Source organism: Euprymna scolopes, chromosome 7, assembly GCF_053919585.1.
Source record: "Euprymna scolopes isolate OS-2025 chromosome 7, ASM5391958v1, whole genome shotgun sequence".
NCBI lineage: Eukaryota > Metazoa > Mollusca > Cephalopoda > Sepiida > Sepiolidae > Euprymna > Euprymna scolopes.
Genome location: NC_136488.1, coordinates 127745474 through 127766676, shown reverse-complemented (window position 1 = coordinate 127766676; position 21203 = coordinate 127745474). Strand labels below are relative to the sequence as shown.

The 21203-nt window shown below is 35.7% G+C and overlaps 1 protein-coding gene across 1 annotated transcript; it reads right to left on the bottom strand.

Annotated features, from left to right (window-relative positions):
• Nucleotides 1-15620: 15620 nt before the first annotated feature.
• On the bottom strand, nucleotides 15621-21155 carry LOC145280340 (uncharacterized). Its single transcript, XM_080132109.1, has one exon. The coding sequence runs from the start codon at nucleotides 21153-21155 to the stop codon at nucleotides 15621-15623; it is 5535 nt and encodes a 1844-aa protein (XP_079988235.1).
• Between the last annotated feature and the right edge of the window lie 48 nt (nucleotides 21156-21203).

Genomic DNA, 21203 nt, shown 5'->3' with positions numbered 1-21203 from the left:
AAGTTTGCGCCATATTTCCATGGAGTACAGGCGCGAACGCAGACCACACAATTTTATTATACCATCCCTATTTAAGTTGAAATCTATCAAAGTATTCTTATGTACATCTATATCAAAAACCCTTGTAAACGTTGGGTTTTTTTTTTTCATTTTTTATTTCCATACCTTTGGGGTAAGGCGTGAATGCAGACCCCACAATTTTTATGAACCACCGTTCTGCCAGATCAAACATACCCATTCAGTATCCTCGATACATCTTCTATTTTTTAAAATAGTCTACCATATAGGAACCTATTCGTGACCACACACACACACACACACACACAGACACAGACACAGACACACACACCCACACACTTTTAGCTTTATATATATATATATATATATATATATATATATATATATATATATATATATATATATATACATATATATATATGATTAAGCCAGCGATGAAAGATGACATGCTGTTTTTTCTGTCCTTTTAATTTTTCGACCCCACTTGACTGGAGATCAACATTTCTTTGGTTTACTACACTATCTGAAAAAACAATTTCCATTATTTCACCTGCTTGGAAAACTTTCCAACCGGACTATGACTATTAACATCACACTGGATTTAATTTTGGACTTCATTCTCTCTAAAGAATTATTTTCGTCCTTCTGAGAGAATTTTCATACAAGATGAAATATTATGCGCGGTTTGTTTTTATATTTTTTTTACATATCCAACATTTTTTCACTTGTTTTTTTTTTTTTTTTGGCAATTTATGACTACAATAAATTGCGGTTTCACTTAATGTCATAACCAGCAAATTCTAGCATTGCTACATATAGATAAGGGTCATTTAAAATATAAGGCATCCTATTTTTTAACCCAAACACTCAAATGTTAAAGAGCTACAAAGTAGGTGCTGATATTAACTGCATCGTCTTCGTAAACCTTCGACTGGCGCTGCTGAAACATTTTTGTATTATGGAATATCCGCTGTTTTTCGGGTTATCTAATGCCAAATCTAGCTATTTTGGTAGAAGATTTTATGCTTTAAATTCTTTATATCTTCAAATACTTCTTCATGGTGTTTTATTTGAATGTTTTTTTGTTTGTTTTTTTTTCCTTTTGGGGTATTTAAGGAGAGCTTGTTTTTGTTTTTGTCTTTGCAGAACATGATTGACTTTTGTAAAAGAGAAAGGAAAAAAACAATATTATGTGAATTTTACGTCAGGAAGTCGGTATCTTTAGACAGCCCGACCTGATAACACCAATTACTGAATAATTTACTTCAAGCGATAATTTTCCCTAACAGAACACGAGGAAATTCCATGGAATAATAAATATATTTAATCAACAAATATGTTTTATTAAAACTGATGTTCATTGTATTTTAAAGATAGAAATTACTCAAATAAGATAAATTCATAAATACTCAGAAAGTAATATTGTGCTACATAGTTAAATACAAATTAAAAAAAAATCACATTGTAAGAGACAATCTTTAATTTGCTCCTTCAGTGCAGCACCTCTGGCGGATACTTTTCTTTTTTTTACCTGTTTCTTTCGAATTGTCATTTTCGCGTAACGTTTCTTCGGCGAAGAACAGCTGCACATCGAAATTACTACGAGTTCCATTCTCACATATTACAACAATGATCATATATCATTATAATGATATTCGAAAACAAGACTACAATCAAAAGAAGGTAACTTTTATATTCTTATCCAGGGTTGTCACATTGAGCTTTTTTAACCTAAATTTCGCGAATTTGAACTTTTTGAAGTAGTTTGGCCTTCAAACCTGTATTTGATCTTTTGCAAAGTGTAATGTAACTAAAGAAGAAACTAGCAGAATGTATATATATATATATATATATATATATATATATATATATATATATATATATATATATATATATATATATATATATATTGTCGCGTTGTCTTATCCCTCATGGAAATCGCATGAAAATAGGACTAGAGTTACTTGTCAGGACATGTAGCTCTAATTTTACTCTTTAACTTTTAATGGAATTTTCCGATTTCTCCGTACTCTAACCTTATGTGGAAAATAATAGTGTTAACATTATTTTACACGCCCAAACCTTATCTATCTGCGTTATTTATAATTGTAACGGAAGCCTCGAAATAGTTTTTTTCTGTACTTCAAAGAATACAAGTTTGGTTTGGTTGTTTTTGTTTTACGGCATATCAACCCTTTTCAGGTTATTTAATGCCGAATCCAGTTATTTTGAAGAAAAAATTTTTAACAGAATATATTTTTTTTACAAGTCGGTCTCTATTCAACCCATAGTTGAGACCCTAATAGGTACTACCACTCCGGATGTGAGTGGACCTGGGAGTAATGGCAATTAAAGGGTGGCTCCACACTCCCCAAAGCCCGCAACCTGGGGTCTCACCATCGGATATAGTTTAAGCTTTTATTTATCTCCTTAAGAAGTTATATACAAGGTAGATTGACAACGCCGCTAGAAAGAGTAAGAAGGTAAAAAATACTAGAAAAAGTACGCTATGGGGTTCGTCAACATTTCCCATTTTAAGAGCATCGGGCCATTAGCAGCTCCAAACTGGTCTAAACACTATCGAATGGATTGTATCCTCGACTTACAAACGGTTATAGAATAACATCGTACAGACTACCAGACAAAGAATGAGTTTCTTTCTTTGGGTGGCACTTTCGGTAAATTTAATTCCGAAAGTGCGACTAATGGATTTCTCCATTGATTTTAATTCAGTGTATCAGAAAAGCAGATTTATTACGGAAGGTGATCAGGGCAGCTGTCTTCCATTCCGTTGGTGCACTTTGTAGAAATAACGATTTATGGCGTGGGTGCCAGTGTCTTTAGGAAACTTACTTTCGCAAGGCTTTATATCAATCGAAATTCGTTTCTCTTGGAACGTTAAGTTAGACAAAATTAACCCATACCTTGCTAAAGTACGACCTAATTGGTCCTTCAAAACGTGTGTTCTCCACGGAATTGGAAATGCTTTGGGGCATTTTGACAGGAAAAGGTTTATTTATAATACCCAATCAAATAAGTTTTCACAAAAAGAGAACGCTAAATGATAACGGTCCGAAATTGCGCTATTTCTACATGGTGACCCAAGCGATTTCTCGACAAATTTGGATGCTAGCAGGGGACAGTCTGCACAAATATGCTGCAAGTTGTTTCGCACAGATGGAGCAGCGGTTTTTGAAAGAGTTTTCGTCGCGTGTCAGTTAGATGTCAGTATTGATATGGTCGATCGATATTAGGAACACACGCAAACACACATACATACACACGCACGCACACACGCACAAACAATCACGCAATCCCACACACATTCACGCGCAATCACGCAATCATACACACGCACACACATATATTTACTACTTAGCTCTGCTAAAATATTGAGAATTATCGAAGTAAATACCGAAAATCGATGTATAAAATATAAAGTTTTATCTGGATACTTGAAATAATAATAATAATAATAATAATAATAATAATAATAATAATAATAATAGTAGTAGTAGTAGTAGTAGTTCTGATTTCGTTTATCAACGTCTCTCTGAAAAGGGGTAGGATTCATTTCCAGAGGATTTCCCTTAATCCCGGCTTCAAACCAAGAGCTTCAAAGATCAAGGGTTTTCCTAAGGATGTTGGTGATACCTACAATTGCAGAGGTCTGAAGGCCACTCTAAAACATGGGGGATTTTTAGTTTTTTTCAATTGTCCTTCCAGACGGCTTGATACTACTCCTAGTGTACCAACTACGACTGGGATTATTTGTGTTTTAACCTCGTGTATACGCCTTATCTCCAAGGCCAATGAAGCATAATTGCTCCACTTCTCATTCTCCTTCTCTCTCACATTCCTGTCCCAAGGTACTGAAAAGTCTATAATCTGTCAGGTTTTGAGACCTTGTCAATGACGACCAAATCCGGATGATTATGTTCCAATTGCTTGGTCGTTATGACACTTTTGTCCCACCATACCTCTACTTTGCCATCCTTACTTGTTCTCACTTCATTAGGCACCTCAAACTATTTTCCAGCACACTTCAACACAACCCTCTTATACACCTCCCAATATATTCGGAATCCCATGCGATCATGTCTTTTGCGGTACTCTCTCTGGGCCAGTCCACTACATCCTGCTGCAGGGTGCTCAATTGACTCTGAGGTCTTACCACAAACCCGGAATTCTGCAGCAACTTCCTCTCCTAGAACCACTTTTTTGAACAATCGTGTTCCTAATACCTGCTCTTGTGCTGCAAAAACAAAAGCTTCAGTACTCTTAGCCAGATACCCAGCTCTAAGCCATTGCCTTGATCTTTCATCAGCCACTTCTGCTATATCCTGGAAGAACCTTCCATGCATTTTCTTCCTCTGCCCTTTTCTCTATCCATACGTTTCATATAATCAGCCTTGGTCTCACATACCGTCACTTCATTGACCTCAACCTTCTTCTTCTTCATCATCATCATCATCATAATAATAATAATAATAATAATAATCATAATAATCATCATAATAATCATAATAATAACCATAATAATAATCATAATAATTATAATAATAATTGACTTTCTTTGATATGGGTAAACTCGATACTCCAGTGAATGAAGTGCTGCCCGTTTGAACTTCTGACTCGGAGGGCTACCTCCCCAGATTCAATAAATTTGTATTTATATTCATCATAAGAATGAGTTGTATTTGTAGAGGTACTTACTCGTTTCTTTTTTTTTTTTTTTTTTTTTGGTCGAGACAACAAAAAACAAGCGCAACAGGAGACGAACATCATTTGGTTCTCACCTCCATTTTCCCTCAACACAAAAACACGAGTGGGATACCTATTCCTGAAACTGCTAGACAGAAATTTCCCTCCACAACATAAGCTACACAAACTATTCAACAGAAACACGATTAAGGTCAGCTATTCCACCACCCCATCAATAAAAAAGATCATCGCAAGAAAACGCAATGAAAATGAAATTGCAAACTGCTCTTGCAGACCCAGAGAAGATTGCCCATTAGAGGGAAGCTGCAGGGTGAAATCCTTCGTATATGAAGCGACACTCACACATCAGGCTAACGATACACTAGAAATATACATAGGCATTACGAAAGGGACATTTAAACAGAGATTTTATATGCACAACAGTTCCTTCAGGGCAAAAACAAGGATAAAGACAGCATTATCTGCCCGAGTATGGCAGCTAAAGGACAACGGAACACCATTCAGCATTAAATGGAGGATGATAGAGAGAAGACCAGCATACTCACCAACCTCAAAACGATGCCCCCTTTGTGATGCGGAGAAATACCACATTATAAAGACTATTAATTACCCTTAAAAGACCTGTTTAAAAGTCCGCAGTGAGACCCTTAAAGCCTGTATACATAGGAGACATGCGCCCCTAATAAATTGGGAAGACGAACAACAAACGAAGATCCCGCCTAAAGGAATTTCTTCAAGAGTATTCTAGATGCAGTCAACTTAACGCATAATTTAGTAAAAGTGAAAATAGGCATTTAGGCAATTGTAAGTATAAAAATTAAGAAAATCGTGGCTACCTTAAAGAATACAATACACATATATAAAAACAAAAAAAATAGGAATTAAATAGCCTGCATACCTCCCTCAACTATTATAAAAAATAAGATAGATTAATTACCTCCCTCGAACCAACTCAAACATGTATTACCTCCCCTTAACTAAAACAAAGAAAGAAGAAAAATTAATAAGATAAATTAATTACCTCCCTTGGACCAACTAAAATTAACAAAAGGCATACCGGAAACCATGCGGATCGGAAACAAAATCAGGACAGCTCATATTTACTAAAAATGCATTAAATAAAAAATTTAAAAAATTAGAAATTTCATATTAGAATAAAATAAAATATACAGAGATAAGAATAAGCTATAGTTAAATAAAAATGAATATCATTTAAAAAATAAATGTGGGCCTACTTTTTTCCTCAGACAGAAACAACATGGCTGACGAGAGCCTAACATTATTTACGATTTACCATCAACTGGTTCCCTTTATGTTGAGCTTGAAACCGACAGTACCAATGTTTTTCTGAACTTCTCTACAATTAAATAAATCAATATTAAGCTCTTATGTCGAAAAAGTTTTTCTTTGTAATCGAGCACTTTGTTTGAATTCTTTCCCCCAAAAACAGGAAACATATATATATATATATATATATATATATATATATATATATATATATACACTACCTGTACCCTGCCACGCGTTGCTGTGGCTCAATTTGGTGTAATGGAAAATTCTAATAAAAAAAGAAAATGCATGTTTCTTATATTCTTAGTACAGCAATCCACTCTTAAAAAAAAGATGAAAAAAATGGTACTCTTGCAGAATTGGATCCTGATCCTCAGGATTACCGTCAATCATGGCTTGGGCTCGACCAACAATCAGTGGATAAAGCTAACGTTGAAACGCTAAATGTTTTTTTTTCTGTATACAAAAATGTGAGTTAGTAATTAATATTTGAGTGATGGGGTGGGTTACTATACACAGATTCGAAAAAGTTGTCCAAAAACAAATGAAAGCAAAGGTAAGGTAAGTTACATTTCTACCTAACTGGATAATTGTTTAGTGTTTTTATGTAAGGTAAAATGTTTAATCGGCTGGAAAAACAGAAATGGTCGCAGACTGTTGAATACATTAAGTTTGGGAAATTAAGTTGAAAACTAAAAACTATACAATACAGTGTCAAAACCCCACCGAATATGTTACCATGACATAGGCTGACATAATCGGTGGGTTTGTGACAGTATTTTGTATAGTTTTTTAGGTTTAACTCACTTTCTCAAACTTAACATAATCAACAGTGTCCGCCACCATTTGTATCTTTCAAATACACCGATAAACACTGTTTTTCGAGCTGACTAAATGTTACATTAAATGAAAAGGGTTTGTATTAACAGATACAAAGAAGTTGTCAAAAAAAATGAATATATAACAAATAAATGTTATCAAAGACAAGAAAAGTAAATGTTCTACCTAACTGGATAAGATTGTAGTGTTTTTATGTAATGTATAATGTTTAATCAGTTCAAAAACATGCAGTGTTTATCGGTATATTTGAAAAATACAAATGGCGGCAGACTGTATCGAACACGTTAAGTTTGGGGAAATTTTGGGAAAATGAGTTTAAACTAAAAAACTATACAAAATACTGCTAGGAACTCACTCAATATATGTTACTGTGATGTAGGCTGACATATAATCAGCGGTTTTAAATTTTGATCGATACAGGTAATGACTTTTAAGAGTCCCTTTTAGTGATTACCTGGTTTGAGGATATTATACAACTAAATGGCAAATCTGCCCCAAAAATCCGGTATTATTTTACTTTAAGGCCCGTCTCATGTTCGTATATAACGAAATATTTTATTGTAGATTTCAGTGTACTAAAAACGAATCTGCAAACCGTTTTCGTCGCAAAAAGAAAGTTTTCATGATATGAAGAAATTACTTTTTCGAGAAGTGGGTGATCACTTTTCAATTTAAATTTAACTTAGAATGAGCACCCACTTTCTGGCCACCTGAGAGAGGGGCATTTTTCTCTGTGTGTGTGTGGGGGGGGGGTGGCGTCCGACCCCCGCCCCTCCAAACAATTTAAGCAGGTAATTTTAAAGGATTTTCCAAGAGTAGAAAGAAAGCCCCCACCCCAAAAATCATGGCCACCAAGTTGGTGATCATTTTACGTTAAATTATTATGGAAAAGTGATCCTTCACTTTTTTAAACTAACATTTCTTCATATCTTGGAAACTACTCGTTTGCCTTAATTATAAAGGTTATTTTCGTTTTCAGCGACCCCGAAAACCTATTGGAGTGGTAATTTTAAAGGAATTTTCGAGGGTGGAGTAATTCCTCATATTTACCTTTTTTTTCCAATAACATAAGAAATTAAGAATTAGACAAATTTATGGTGCTAATGCACTTACCGATCCGTACTATTTTTAAAATCGTATTTCCAAGTTTAATTAAAGTTTTTTTTTATTCAATTGTATTCTAAATAATGTTAATGCTTCTGTACTGTTCCTTGTCTGCTTAAGTTTGATTTTTGTTTACTAAATTGTTAGGTGAAAGTCCAGAATAGTTACAAAACACCCTCTTCTCCCCATGTTAAGAATGGCTTTTTAAATAATAACGTTATTATTTCAGCACGGATCAATAAGTGCCCGAGTACCCAATTTCTTTAATAAAGAAAAAGCATTCATATTTTAGGATAGATGCAAAACTCCCTCCCCATGTTAAGAATAGCTTTCTAAATAACGGTATTATTTCAGCACGGTACCTTCTCTGCATAAGTACTATCTTTTGTTTATTAAATTGTTAGGTGAAAATATAAAATAGTTACAGAATACTCTCCCTTTCCCATGTTAAGAATGGCTTTCTTAATAGCGTTATTTCAGCACGGTACCTTCTCTGCATAAGTACCATCTTTTGTTTATTAAATTGTTAGGTGAAAGCATAGAATAGTAACAAAACGTCCTCCCCATGTTAAGAATGGCTTTCTAAATAACGTTATTATTCTATTATTCTATTATTATGGTACTTTCTCTGCATAAGTACCATGTTTTGTTTATTAAATTGTTAGGTGAAAGTACAGTACTAATGCAGAGAGTGATCCGTGTTGTAATAATAACGTTAATATTTAAAAGGCCATTCTTAACATGGGGAGGGGAGGGTGTATTTTAACCTTACAATTGAATAAAAAAACATATAATAAAACTGTAATTAAACCTGGAAATACGATTTAAAAAATAGCGCGGACAAAAAAAAACTGTACTTTACCGACCAATCTTATATCGAAAAACAAAAAAAAACTCAAAAAGCAAGCGATAAACTTTTTTTTGGCCTTATATAATAAAGAAAAAATGTGTAAATTAAAAAATTTGGAAGATAAACAAATGAATTATGTTTTTTGTTGTTGTTTTTTACTTATCGAGTAAACAGAAAATGAAATCTTTCGTCAATTCGTGGCTGTGAAATGAATGAACCGGAAGTTCAGTTTTATCAACAGAACAGATTCGCACTAACGGTTAAAAAATATATTTATTTTATTTAATATTTTAATAATTCGCGAGGTAAATTTATTTTAATAACATAAAAACATCCATCGACTCTAACGATGAGTTGTCTGAAAATTTCAAATAAATTGGTAACGTAGAAATATGGTTTTATTCGCTTTTAACGAACCAAATTTACATTTATATATATATATATATATATATATATATATATATATATATATATATATATATATATGTATATATATATATATACTGGAATGAGGAGTGGGAAAGAGAAGCAGATTGCGATATGTAAATGTCAGATAATTAGATAGATAGATAGATAGATAGATAGATAGATAGATAGATAGATAGATAGATGAAAGGCTATGTAATGGACATCACAGACCAGTGAAGCGGATAATTGTAGGCCGAAAAGTTGTCATGGTGGCCTCCGTTATTTGCCGTTCTGTTAGACAGTATGCGTTACTGAAGGCTACCTATCTCTTCTCACATTAGAAGATTGCTTTAAGGCAAGATGTCTTCTATGAGGGCGTTGTCAGTTTGTGGACTTATCGATTTCTGATAGTTGGGCAAAGCTAAGACTGGAGATAAATTATTGAAAATTCAGGGACAACGCGGGAGGAGTCATGGGAGATCTACTCACAGGTATGACGTTGAAACTGTCCTATATGTAATGTACGCTTGACAGGAAAACTAAAAAGGGATAGATAGATAGATAGATAGATAGATAGATAGATAGATAGATAGATAGGGCTGAGAGAGAATGTGAGAAATATTTGAGGAGTAAGAAAGGTGGAAAGAAAAGGTAAATACATATAAAAGGTAAATATATATAAAATAAATCGGAATGAAGAAAGATAGGAATATAGAAATTAATGGTTATTAAGAAAGCTGGGGGGGGGAATTGAAAAAACAAAATGAGCGAAGGACTAGCTTAAGAAGTGGTGTATTTTATATTCTAATCAGTCACCACAAAGCCAATTGTTGACATTGATAAGACTTTTCTTTTAACTTGGATTATCTGATTTTATTGACGTATAATTTTTCTCCTGTCTATTGAAACAATTTGTAATGAATTAAGTTTACATACTTGAGGTTGTAATAATTAAAAAAACATATTTGGCTCTACTAATGAATTGAGCACTTTTTATCCTTGTTTTTTACCACATATACCTCTTTATATATATATATATATATATATATATATATATATATATATATAGATAGATAGAGAGAGAGAGAGAAAGAGAGAGAGAGAGAGGGGGGAGAGAGATAGAGAAAAAGAAAAATAAAGAAGGAAAACAACGATAATATAAAGATATATACTAGTGCATATATATAGAGAGAGAGAGAGAGAAAGAGAGACATAGAGAGGGAAGGAGTGAGGGAGAGGAGAGGAGAGAGAGGGAGTTTTGAGTGTATTAACGAATTATATGGGGTAGATGATTAATTATGACAATATTTAAGACAACGAAACAAGAGAAAATATTTAAAGAAACTAAGAAAAAGAGAAAATAATGAGGAAAGGATGAGGTGTCCACAAACATCCCTAAATTACAAAATTGTTTACAATAATAACCTTTAATTCAATACTTATTCACATAGCTTTTTATACGCTTTCCATTACTCCTGAAGATGGCTTTTGGTTGAATAAAAGCGAAACGTCAAATACACTTCTTGCATCCATTCGTCATCGCTGTTTTATTCTCTTTCATACAAAATACAATGTGAATTCGCACATAGAATACGAGCGTACGTCGTTGGTATGTTTTTTTGTTTTGTTTTGTTTTGGTTTTTTTTTCTTTTACTCAATGATGGTTGTGCTGGGAGACATGGCAGGTATAGCAGCAAATGACCGGCAAATTGCGGAACTCGTATATCACTGTCTCTCTCATAAGAATCGACAGTGTCACATTGGGATTATTGCAAAGGCGACTCAAAAGAGATATTTCAATGAGTCTAACCATTACGTGCTAAGGCTCCGCTTTGCAATGCCTTAGTAATTTATTGAGGGGATTGAAATTATAGACGCCTAAACTCCCAGATGGATATTTACTCGCACTTCATATTTCATTCTGGTTGTCACCAGCGATGCTTCTTTTTATCCTGATGTCGTCAGGATCAATTTTTCTTTTCTTGTTGCTTCTATCACCAGCAGTGTCCATCGTACATCGATCTAATTGATTTATTCTTAATTTCTCTCCTGTTATTTTTAACATGCGTCCTCGCCACTCGATAAGATGCTATGGTCGTTTGTCGGTCAGTCAGGCGATAGACTGCTCTATCACGATTCGTTTAGCAATAGTGTTTTCACTAATAAACGTACAAACTGATTGGGCGTGTGTTATTTTAAATGTATTGCGGCATTTCTATAGAAAGCACTAGCCGTTAATCTGCCTGCCATGCTTAAGTTTTAAATAGCATTTGTACTGATCTACCACACAGGTTTGAATTTTAAAAAAAATTATTGGTATATTAAAGCGTTTTGAAATGGAGTTATACCGGCTTGCCACACGTGTTTGAAAGACAATTTAACAGGTCATCAACACCTATTTTAAATAATATTTTATCGGTCTTTGGCGCTTGTTTTCAATAATATTCAACGGTCTGAAATAAAGGTATAATTGTTTTAAAACGACTGTGCTTAAAGCGATAAGATAATGCGAAAAGCGCTTTTAAACATGATGTATAAAGATATTATGCCGAAAAATACGTAATTTGAAATCGAAAGTAAAAGTTCCGCAAGAACATTCCTGTCAACCTTATATATATATATATATATATATATATATATATATATATATATAGGTCATCCGCATGCAGTACTGTTTCGCTGTATCACAGCTCATCAGTGCGGCTAGGCAGACAACTACCTCAAGCCAGCATCGAAACCCGACCGCCCAAATAACAGTCCAGGTTTCTCACCATTACGCTATACGGATGCTGCTGCTGCTGTGTGAATAGTGAATTAACGAGGTTTTGACATCGTCCAAATGCTTCCGCTCGATTTGTTTACACAAAGAGCGTCGCTTAATACGTTAATCTCAGTTTGAATAACACTTTCCAGTATGTTCAAGCCAAGATAGGGAGCATTATAGTCATTCACATACAATACTGTTTCGCTGTATCACAGCTCATCAGTGCGGCTAGACATATATATATATATATATATATATATATATATATATATATATATATATATATATAAGCAAATTTTCCTTTTCCGCATGTATTTTTACAGTAACACAATTTCGATAACAATTATGCCGTAAGAGAATATTATTACAATAGAGACAATTTCAAATAATAACCTAAAATGATAAAAATGTAAAAAAAAAAAAAAAAAATTAGTATTTTATGTTTTATGTCTGTGCTGCGGCAAACTCTGCAAGCACTATAACATGCTCTAACAATAGTAAAATCAACACAATACTAAATGAGAATAGAAATGAAGTAGTTGAGAAAATGCAATTGTAGGATACCGAACGAATGCCCACTGGGGGTTAATTGCTTGATTTCAAAGGCTGCATACGAACGTGAGGTTAAAGCGAATAACAGTAGGAAAGTATACTTGGGGGTACGGGTTGTACGTTCAAGGACAGATTTAGAAACCACGTAGCATCATTTAAACCCAGATCTGAGAACGACCCTAATAATGATAGAAGCAATAATGTACATTAGAATAGAACAAAAATAATGATTAAAATCAAAACAAGAACACAACTGCATTGTGGGATTGGATCAGAGAACTACGTACACAATAAAGAATTCGAAATAAAATTGTCAATAATGGACAAGGGAGGAGATACCAATCTAGTAAATCCAAAAGATGTAACCTATGCTTACTTGAAGCATATTACATAGTGAATTCTAGAGTATAAATTTTAAACAAAAAATTGGATGCCATACAAAGTTGCCTTCACAGAAATAAATTCCTACTCTCACGACTAAAACCGGGGTAGATGGTTGGTTGGTTGTTTTTGTTTTACGACATATCAACCCTTTTCGGGTTATTTAATGCCGAATCCAAAGATTTTGAAGAAAAATTTTTTTAATAGAATATATTTGTTGTTTTCACGTCGGTTTCTATTTAACCCATAGTTGGGACCCTAACAGGTACTACTACTCCGGGTCAGAGTGAACCTGGGAGCAATGGTAATTAAAGGGTGGCTCCACGCTCCCCCAAAGCCCACAAGCTGGGGCCCTCACCACTGGATATAGTTTAAGGTCATATCCAGGGCCCCCATTGGGGGACTTTTACCCTCTGCAGGGGGGCAGTCGGTGTATTCTAATGCCCCACCGACAGGGCCAAAAACCGGGGTAGAATAAACTCGAAATAGCTATCATCACTAGATATCTTCAGTAAAAACAAATAGGAAGAACACACAAATTTAACAATGAAAACTCGAAGGGTGAAATAGTTTAATAATTGAGTACGTATTAAACTTAAGGTAAATTAAACAACTACACAGAATATAAGGAATAGTAATAGCTGAAACTTTAATGATATGGAAATTAAGATCAAACCTCGGTAAATTCAACAGGAAAAAAACGTGCTTTAACTAGTTGTTAGGAGTGGATAATATTGAAAATGAATGGTAATTCAATCTGTAGTGGCATAGAGTAGATGTGGTTTTATCTTTTATCGGTCTAGGAAAAACAAATGACGAGTACGAATTGTAGACGAATATAATATTAGAAGGACATAGAACCTCTGAATCTTAAGAAACAAGAAAAATTAGAAATCCGCAGTTACCTACCTTTAATAGGACTTACTCAATTAGGGTCTCGGAGATTAATAATGAAAACAACAAATCCATTACAAATTCCGGATTTTTAAATTAACTTGTATGAAACGAAGATTCCCCCCCTTATAAAAATAATCTTTTTGAAATACATTTTAAATAATACCCCAATCATAAGGAAAGAGAATTCTCAGAGAAATCGAAACGTAACATCTTAGAAACAAAAGACGGATAACGTCTAGATGAAGGAATTGCACAGGCATCGTAAATGTAAACAGTTAAATAAAAATCTAAAGACACCGCCTAACATTAAAAAAACTAGTAAAATAATTGAACTAAATAAAGAACACAGGATGACTTATAATACAATTAAGTGTAAATTTTAAGATAATTAAAACGCCAAATATCGTTGAATAAAAAAAATAGCAATTCAGAGTTATCCCCCTTGAAACTCGTTTTACTGATTATTTCTCCGAAGTGTAAACAAAATATCATAATAATAAATACCAATATTCAATACCTTAAGCTACTAGTATGGAATATAAATGTATTTTATTTCATCTTATCTTCCTTTATTTATTTTATTGTACAAAAGACAATTACATTTCAGTAGATTTGTGAGAGTAATAGACTTCCCAGGTTAAAATTAAAATCGAAATGTAACACCGGAAAAGCACAAGATACGAAACCTTTTTAAGAACAGAGATTAAACGTGAATCCAGAAAAATTACTTGAAGTAGAGACAAATAAAACACACAAGAAATAATAAATTTAATTAAAAAACTAAAGATATGATTAAGTCAGAATCATGTCCAGTTTAAAGATGCGTCAAGTTTAACAATTTTCACCGTAATTTAAAAGAGAAACACGAAAATAGAACCCCAAAAATTTCATAAAGAACGGAAGAGGATAATCAAAGCACGATGAGACGAATCACACTGCGGGATGCCGTTAATAACAGGAGGAAAACATGTTCAGATACGTATTAGACTTGTATTTCTTTCAATATGTCTGATGAGATATCAACCTCGAAAATTTTTAACCATATAAAATTTACAATTGTCTATGTTGATGTCGAAACAATTGGAACATTTAAAAAATTAAAATATAATGTAATCTTTTCCTTGTTTTGCTTTTTGTAAGTATACACACGCACACACACACACACACACACACACATATATATATATATATATATATATATATATTGTCGGATTTTAACCGACTGAAGGGGGGGAAAGGCGTTTCTGCAACTCAACGGCTAAACCTGAACTCGACGTAGAAGGAAAAAACAATGAAACTCTTAACTTGTGTGGAGAATCCTTCTCGGCTTTTCTCGGCTAACTGGAGTTGCAACGTATTGCCTCGTTGCTTACAACGACAAATTGTCTTTGTAATAGTAACTGTGAAACGTGTAACTTGACTAAACAAAAAAGTCCAACTAACACATCAACGATAGGGGTGTTTTATTACCCACAAGTTGATGCTACGCAAAGTTCAGTCCGACCCACGTGGTGGACAACAAACTACTACTACTATAAAATCAGTCGACCAAGCACTTTTTTATACCTTTTGCTTGAACGACTGCCTCCCAGAATACCACTGCCTCCCCCCTCCACATCGAGTTCCGGTCAGTAATAATTACCACACATTCCCATATCAAAAAAAGAAAAATGAAAAAAAGAAAAATGTCTTTTACGGGATGTGAGATAGGGAAAAGAGAAGGGAATTCATCTTTTAGTTACAGTTTTTAAGGTCTTGCCTGAGACCTTCACCTGAAATTTCTGGTTCTTTTTAGACCCCTAACAAACTGGGTCTACCCCGACGCCTTGGTCTGCAAGTTGGACAATACCATTGTTCTTCTTGGGGTGCATCTACCAGGCCCACACAACTAAAGTGGAACCAGTCATTACACTGATCACAAGCCACCATTGGTCTGAAATCTTCTGGTTTATCACATGCAGGGCAAATCCAGATTCTAACACTCTCATCAGGTCGGGATGATATATTTTGATCTGGCACATCCTCTGGTTCATGAAGAATTTCATTATCCACATTTTCAGAAAGAGAATTAATCTCCAGAGGAAATAAATGGTTGATTGAATGGGTTAATGTAGCTCCATTTCCTTTTCTCACTCTTGCTGAACGAACCAACCCATCCTTTCCTTCAATCAACTCCAGGACTTCACCTATAGACCAAAATGGTCTAGTTTTAAGAGGGTCCTTTATTAACACTATGTCACCCTTTTTGATGGCATTATCAAAGGAAGGGTCAGATAACTCAAGAGTTCTTTCTCTCAGGCTCAACAGGTAATCTTCGTGCCACATCTTTCTAAACTTTTCTAAACTTTCTTCACGAAGACGGAGCGTTCTCTTTAACTCGATCCTGCTAAGTGGCTCTGTTAGTCCCAGTTCTTCATTGTCCAATCTTATCATTAAACCATGACCCACATTTGGATTCATGAGAGAGTTGGGAGTTAGGCAATCCATTTCATTAGAGCTTTTATAAGTCAGAGGACGACTATTAATGGCACGCTGGATATCTGATAACATGGTTAATAAACCAAAATAGTCAACCTTTCCCCTTCCTATAGTTTTGTAGAGACAGGATTTAACTGTCTTGATTGTCCTTTCCCAAGTACCTCCATACCAAGCTGAATAAAGTGGAATGGTACAATGCTTAAGGTGATAAGAACCAAACTTCTCCTTGAACTCATCAGTGATCAATCCCTGATCAATTATTTTGGCTGCAGAAATGAAAGTCCTTGCGTTGTCAGAGTAGAGGTGAGAGGGGATTCCATTCGCATTTGTGAAACGAACAAAGGCCTGCAAGAATGAAGATACACTCATATCTGGGACTAGTTCTATGTGAACCGCTCTGATAGCCATGCACGTGAAGATGAGGATATACATTTTATAGTCCTTCACTTCTCGCTTAACCCAGATGTGACTGGTGTAATCCACACCGGTATGGAGATATGGTCTTACCAAATTCACTCTAGAGCTAGGAAGGTCTGTTGCATTCGGTGTTGAGAAGGTAGTGGCATTGTATCTTTTGCACTTGGCACAAGTGCTCACAATTTTTTTAACAGCCTGTCTGGCTTGTGGTATCCAATATCCTTTTAACCTTATTTCATTTAAGGTTGTTGCTAAACCCAAATGTTGGTTTCTCTGATGAGTGTCCTTCATGATCAAATCGGTTAAATGGTGTCTTTTTCCTAACAGAATTGGATTTTGCACCTCATAGGAATGCCATTCCGAGCCACCTATCCTTCCTCTTGAACGAATGATATTGGAGGGATCCAGGAATAGGTTTAAGTTTTTCACTAATTTTGGTGGACTCTTACCTTCAGGATCCAAGAAAAAATCCAACTCTGCGGTAAAAGATTCCCCTTGCATCAACTTTATCAAATAGATTTTTGCCAGAAGGTGATTGTCCTCACTTCTCTTCAACGTTTTGTTGACAAACTTAAAAACCAAAGTCATTACATTAACTAATCTGTTGAAGTTGGAAAATCTTTCCACAGAGACTATAGGGGAACTTTCGTTGTGTCTCGTAAACAAATTCATTGCAGGATGAATGCATTCCTTTTGTTCTTCCGAGAGACAACCTAACTCGAGCTTGTTCCACCGAATTTCTTCCTGCTTTATCCATGCAGGGCCTTCATACCAATAGGAAAGGTGTTCCTGAAATTTTTTAAAGGAAAGTCCTCTTGTGATGTAGTCGGCTGGGTTCTCCTTAGTTGGCACGTATTGGAAACTCAACTCCAACTTCATCTCTGACCTGATTGTTGCAGACATTTGCGTTATATCTTGCAGCCTGTTGCGCGCAAAGATGTTTTTTGTGGTTATCGACTTTGATAGTATCCAAGCCAATACCACTTGAGCGTCCGTTAGAACATATACTTTTTCTATCAGGGAGTTCTTCAAGGCTTCCTTTATAAAGGGAAAACATTTCAATGCTAGAAACACTGACAAAAGCTCCAAAGTGGGTAGAGATTTACCTTTTAAGGGTGCTACTTTTGCTTTAGCAAACACCAGTGCAGACTGTCCATTTTGTACAGCATATGCTGAAAAGCCGTATGCACTTTTGGAGGCATCACAAAATAGGAATAATTTTAGGGGCTTATTGTCATCTAGGACTCTCCTTGGAAATGATGCAGAGCCCAATTCTGTTAAGTCCTTTGCCAGAGCTTTCCAGGTTTTTTTTGACTCTTCTGAAACTTCATCATCCCAATCCAACTTTTGCCTCCAAAGTTCTCCTATCAGCATTCTGCTCCTTACTGTCACTGGAAGATATAGGGACAAGGGATCAAATATTTTGGAAGCTTCAGACAGCATTTTCCTTTTTGTTGATGCGGTTACATCGCATTGGTGCGAACAGACCTTCATAGTATCATGTTGGGGGTTGTACAAATACCCTAAAACTTTCTCCACACCAGAATCAAAACCTGACAGAGTTCCATCTGCCGCCATTTTTTCTTGTAACACTGCACTGTTCGAGTTACAGGATTGTATCTCAAAGTTACCCTCTTGCAGTCGTTCCTTCACCGGTGAGTATAACGTAGATAGAGTATCTACATCATTTCCTGTTTTCACTAAATTATCCACATAAAAGTTTGACTTGAGTACTTGGGAACATTCATCTGCAGGAAATTTTTCTGCATGATATTTTAAGACATAATTTAATATAAATGGACTTGCATTGAAACCGAATAAGATGGTAGAGTTTCTGTAACAATGCAAGTTGTCGCCTTTTTTCAAGAAGAAACAAAAACGATTGCGGTCCTCTTCTAGCTCTAGACGAATCATAAGGAATGCTTTCCTTATGTCGGCCAATAACACATATTTGTTGGCCCTAAAGCGAATCAACAGTTCTAACATGTCTCCCATTAGGTTGACTCCTGGATAGGCTGCCTCATTCAAAGATGTAGCATTTGCCCCCTTGTGGGAACAATTGAACACAGGTCTCACCTTCGTGGTCGTCTGATCAGCCAGTTTGAGTACCGGTCTGTGCGGAATCCATATGTACTTTTGAAAGTCTTCTGGAGTCACTGTTATTTCCTCTATAATCCCTTTGTCTTCCTGTTGTCTAAAGACGTCTACGTATTGGTCATAGAGGCCTTTCTTCTCCAGGTCTTTAACTACTCTTTCCAGTATTTTAAGAGCAGCATTGTGGTTAGAAGGCACAGACTTCACTTTGTCTTCATACCATGGCAGCTGTACATGGTATCGGCCATCTTTGTAGGATATAGTGTTCCTAAACTTTTGTACCATCTCTTCATCCACGGTGGAGAATTCCTCTGTGATAGGTAACCCTAGTGACTCCATGCTAAACATGTTTTCTAGTCCTCTCTGGACGTTTCCTTCTTCAAACCAAGCTTTTAACGGGTCTGGGTATTTCTCCTCTGGATTCAGCACAAAATTAATTCTGTACTCGGAAAGTGGAGGTGTTTTGTCCAACAAGGAGGTATAATTAATTTTTGCCCCTCTCTTTACTTTGTGTCTTGGTTTTAACTGATTCTCATACATGAAGCAACGGCTGTTACCAAAGGGTACAAGTCCTCTCGGTGTGGAAAAAGCGGCTCCATACATGCAGGGGACGATTTCAAATGGTTCTATGAATTGAATGGCGTCAACTCCCAACAGCCCCTCAATTTTAATATAACTGCCCCGGAAATTGTACTTAGTTGCTAACTGATGTTGTTTCAGGTTTTTAATTATCTGCGGAAGCTCTAGTAACTCATGCGAAAGATTCAAATTACTGGACAGAATTTGAAGAGTGTGAACTTTCTCAGGGATAAGTCTTAACTCCACTGTGGCCTCTTTAAAAGGTCTTGTCTCTGAGCCCAAAATGGTTTTCACTTCCAACCTACTTTCTTTAGCTGTAGAAATGCAAGTCAGTTTTTCCAGCACAGAGGTATCCAAGTAGGTCCTTTGGCTTCCGGTGTCCAGGAGACAATTTATTTCCAACTGGCTATTTCCCTTTCCTACTACTATGTTGATTACAGGAGACATGAAACCATAGCTGTAGTCATTCATATGTACACAGGTGTCCACACGCACCTTGCCTCTCTTGTCTGGGCACATTGCTGTCACATGGCCCTTAACAGTGCAGATGCTACAGCTACTATTTTTAGCTGTTCTCAAAGGGCACATTGCTCCCCTATGTGTCTTTTTTAGGCATCTAAAACACAGCCAAAGTTCTTTGCACCTTGTAATCCGGGCTTCGTGGGAGGTGTAGCAGGGACACTTTTCCGAAGAGTGTTCGTGCTTTTTACAGAACTCACATTTTTGTGGTTTTGATTCCACTTTGGCATTGAAAGCCTTCAGGGAGGAATGTGATTCTTCTTCACTTTCTTTCCTAAGTCTAGGTGGGGGCCTCAGCTTGGTCACAGGGTGCTGTTCAGGTTTTCTAATAATCAAAAAACGCTTAATAATTTCTGGTGTCTTCAACAGGATTATTGATAATGTTGGATAGGTTTTTCCAGAAATCCTGATCAGTTCATTTTTTATGTTGGATGGTAATTTTGCAAACAATACCTGAGAAATTATTATGGCACCTGCCGACTGGTCATCATATAAGTCACAGCTGTATGATGTTCTAAGTTCCCATACGTCCGCCTGCGTTTTTATCATAAAGTCCTTCAACCCCACCAAGTCTTTTGGACTCTCCAAGCGAAAATCTAATATACCTTGGATTATTTCGCCACGTATTTCTTCCTCATCCAAGTATTGTTCTTTCAACAATTTTAGAGCCACTGGGTAACTGTCTTCGGAGACGGACAAGTGGTCAATAAGTTGAAGGGCTCTACCCTCAAGAGAACACCTCAAAAAATATAGCTTTCCTGATGCCGATGGTATAGACATTGCACAATTCTCAAACTTAGTGAGAAAGTCCTTAAAACTTCTTCTATTTCTTTCAAAATCCCTTCCACTGAAATGTGGCCCTTTCAGTTTGATTTTAAAAGGTTCTACTGAAAAGGAAGAATGTGCGGTTGGGTTGAAGGATTTGGTTGCTTCTGGGATACTAGTGGCTTCCTGACTATGAGGGTTGAAGGTTGGTTCAACGTTGGTGGACCTCCTATCTTCTATAGGGACCTCTGAAGTATTTCCTTCACTGACTGTCCGTACAACTCCCAGTCTCTGTCGTACCTCTCTCTTAAATCTAAACGAAGCTTGAAAAAGTTCAGCAAGCGATTCAGTTTCCTCTTCTGCAGCCAGTTGCTCCTCCATACTCCAAGACACACCCTCTAGCTCCTCTAGCCATCCTTCTATATCCTTTTCAAAGGATAAAAACACATTCAAGGATAGAGGTTCTTCTTCCATACCCACCACAGTCGCCCTTATTTTTCTTTGAAGAAGGGATAGCCTTCT

Bases quoted from the DNA above. Each gene is read 5' to 3' on its own strand.
- LOC145280340 (XM_080132109.1), bottom strand. From the start codon at position 21,155: ATGGAAGAAGAACCTCTATCCTTGAATGTGTTTTTATCCTTTGAAAAG.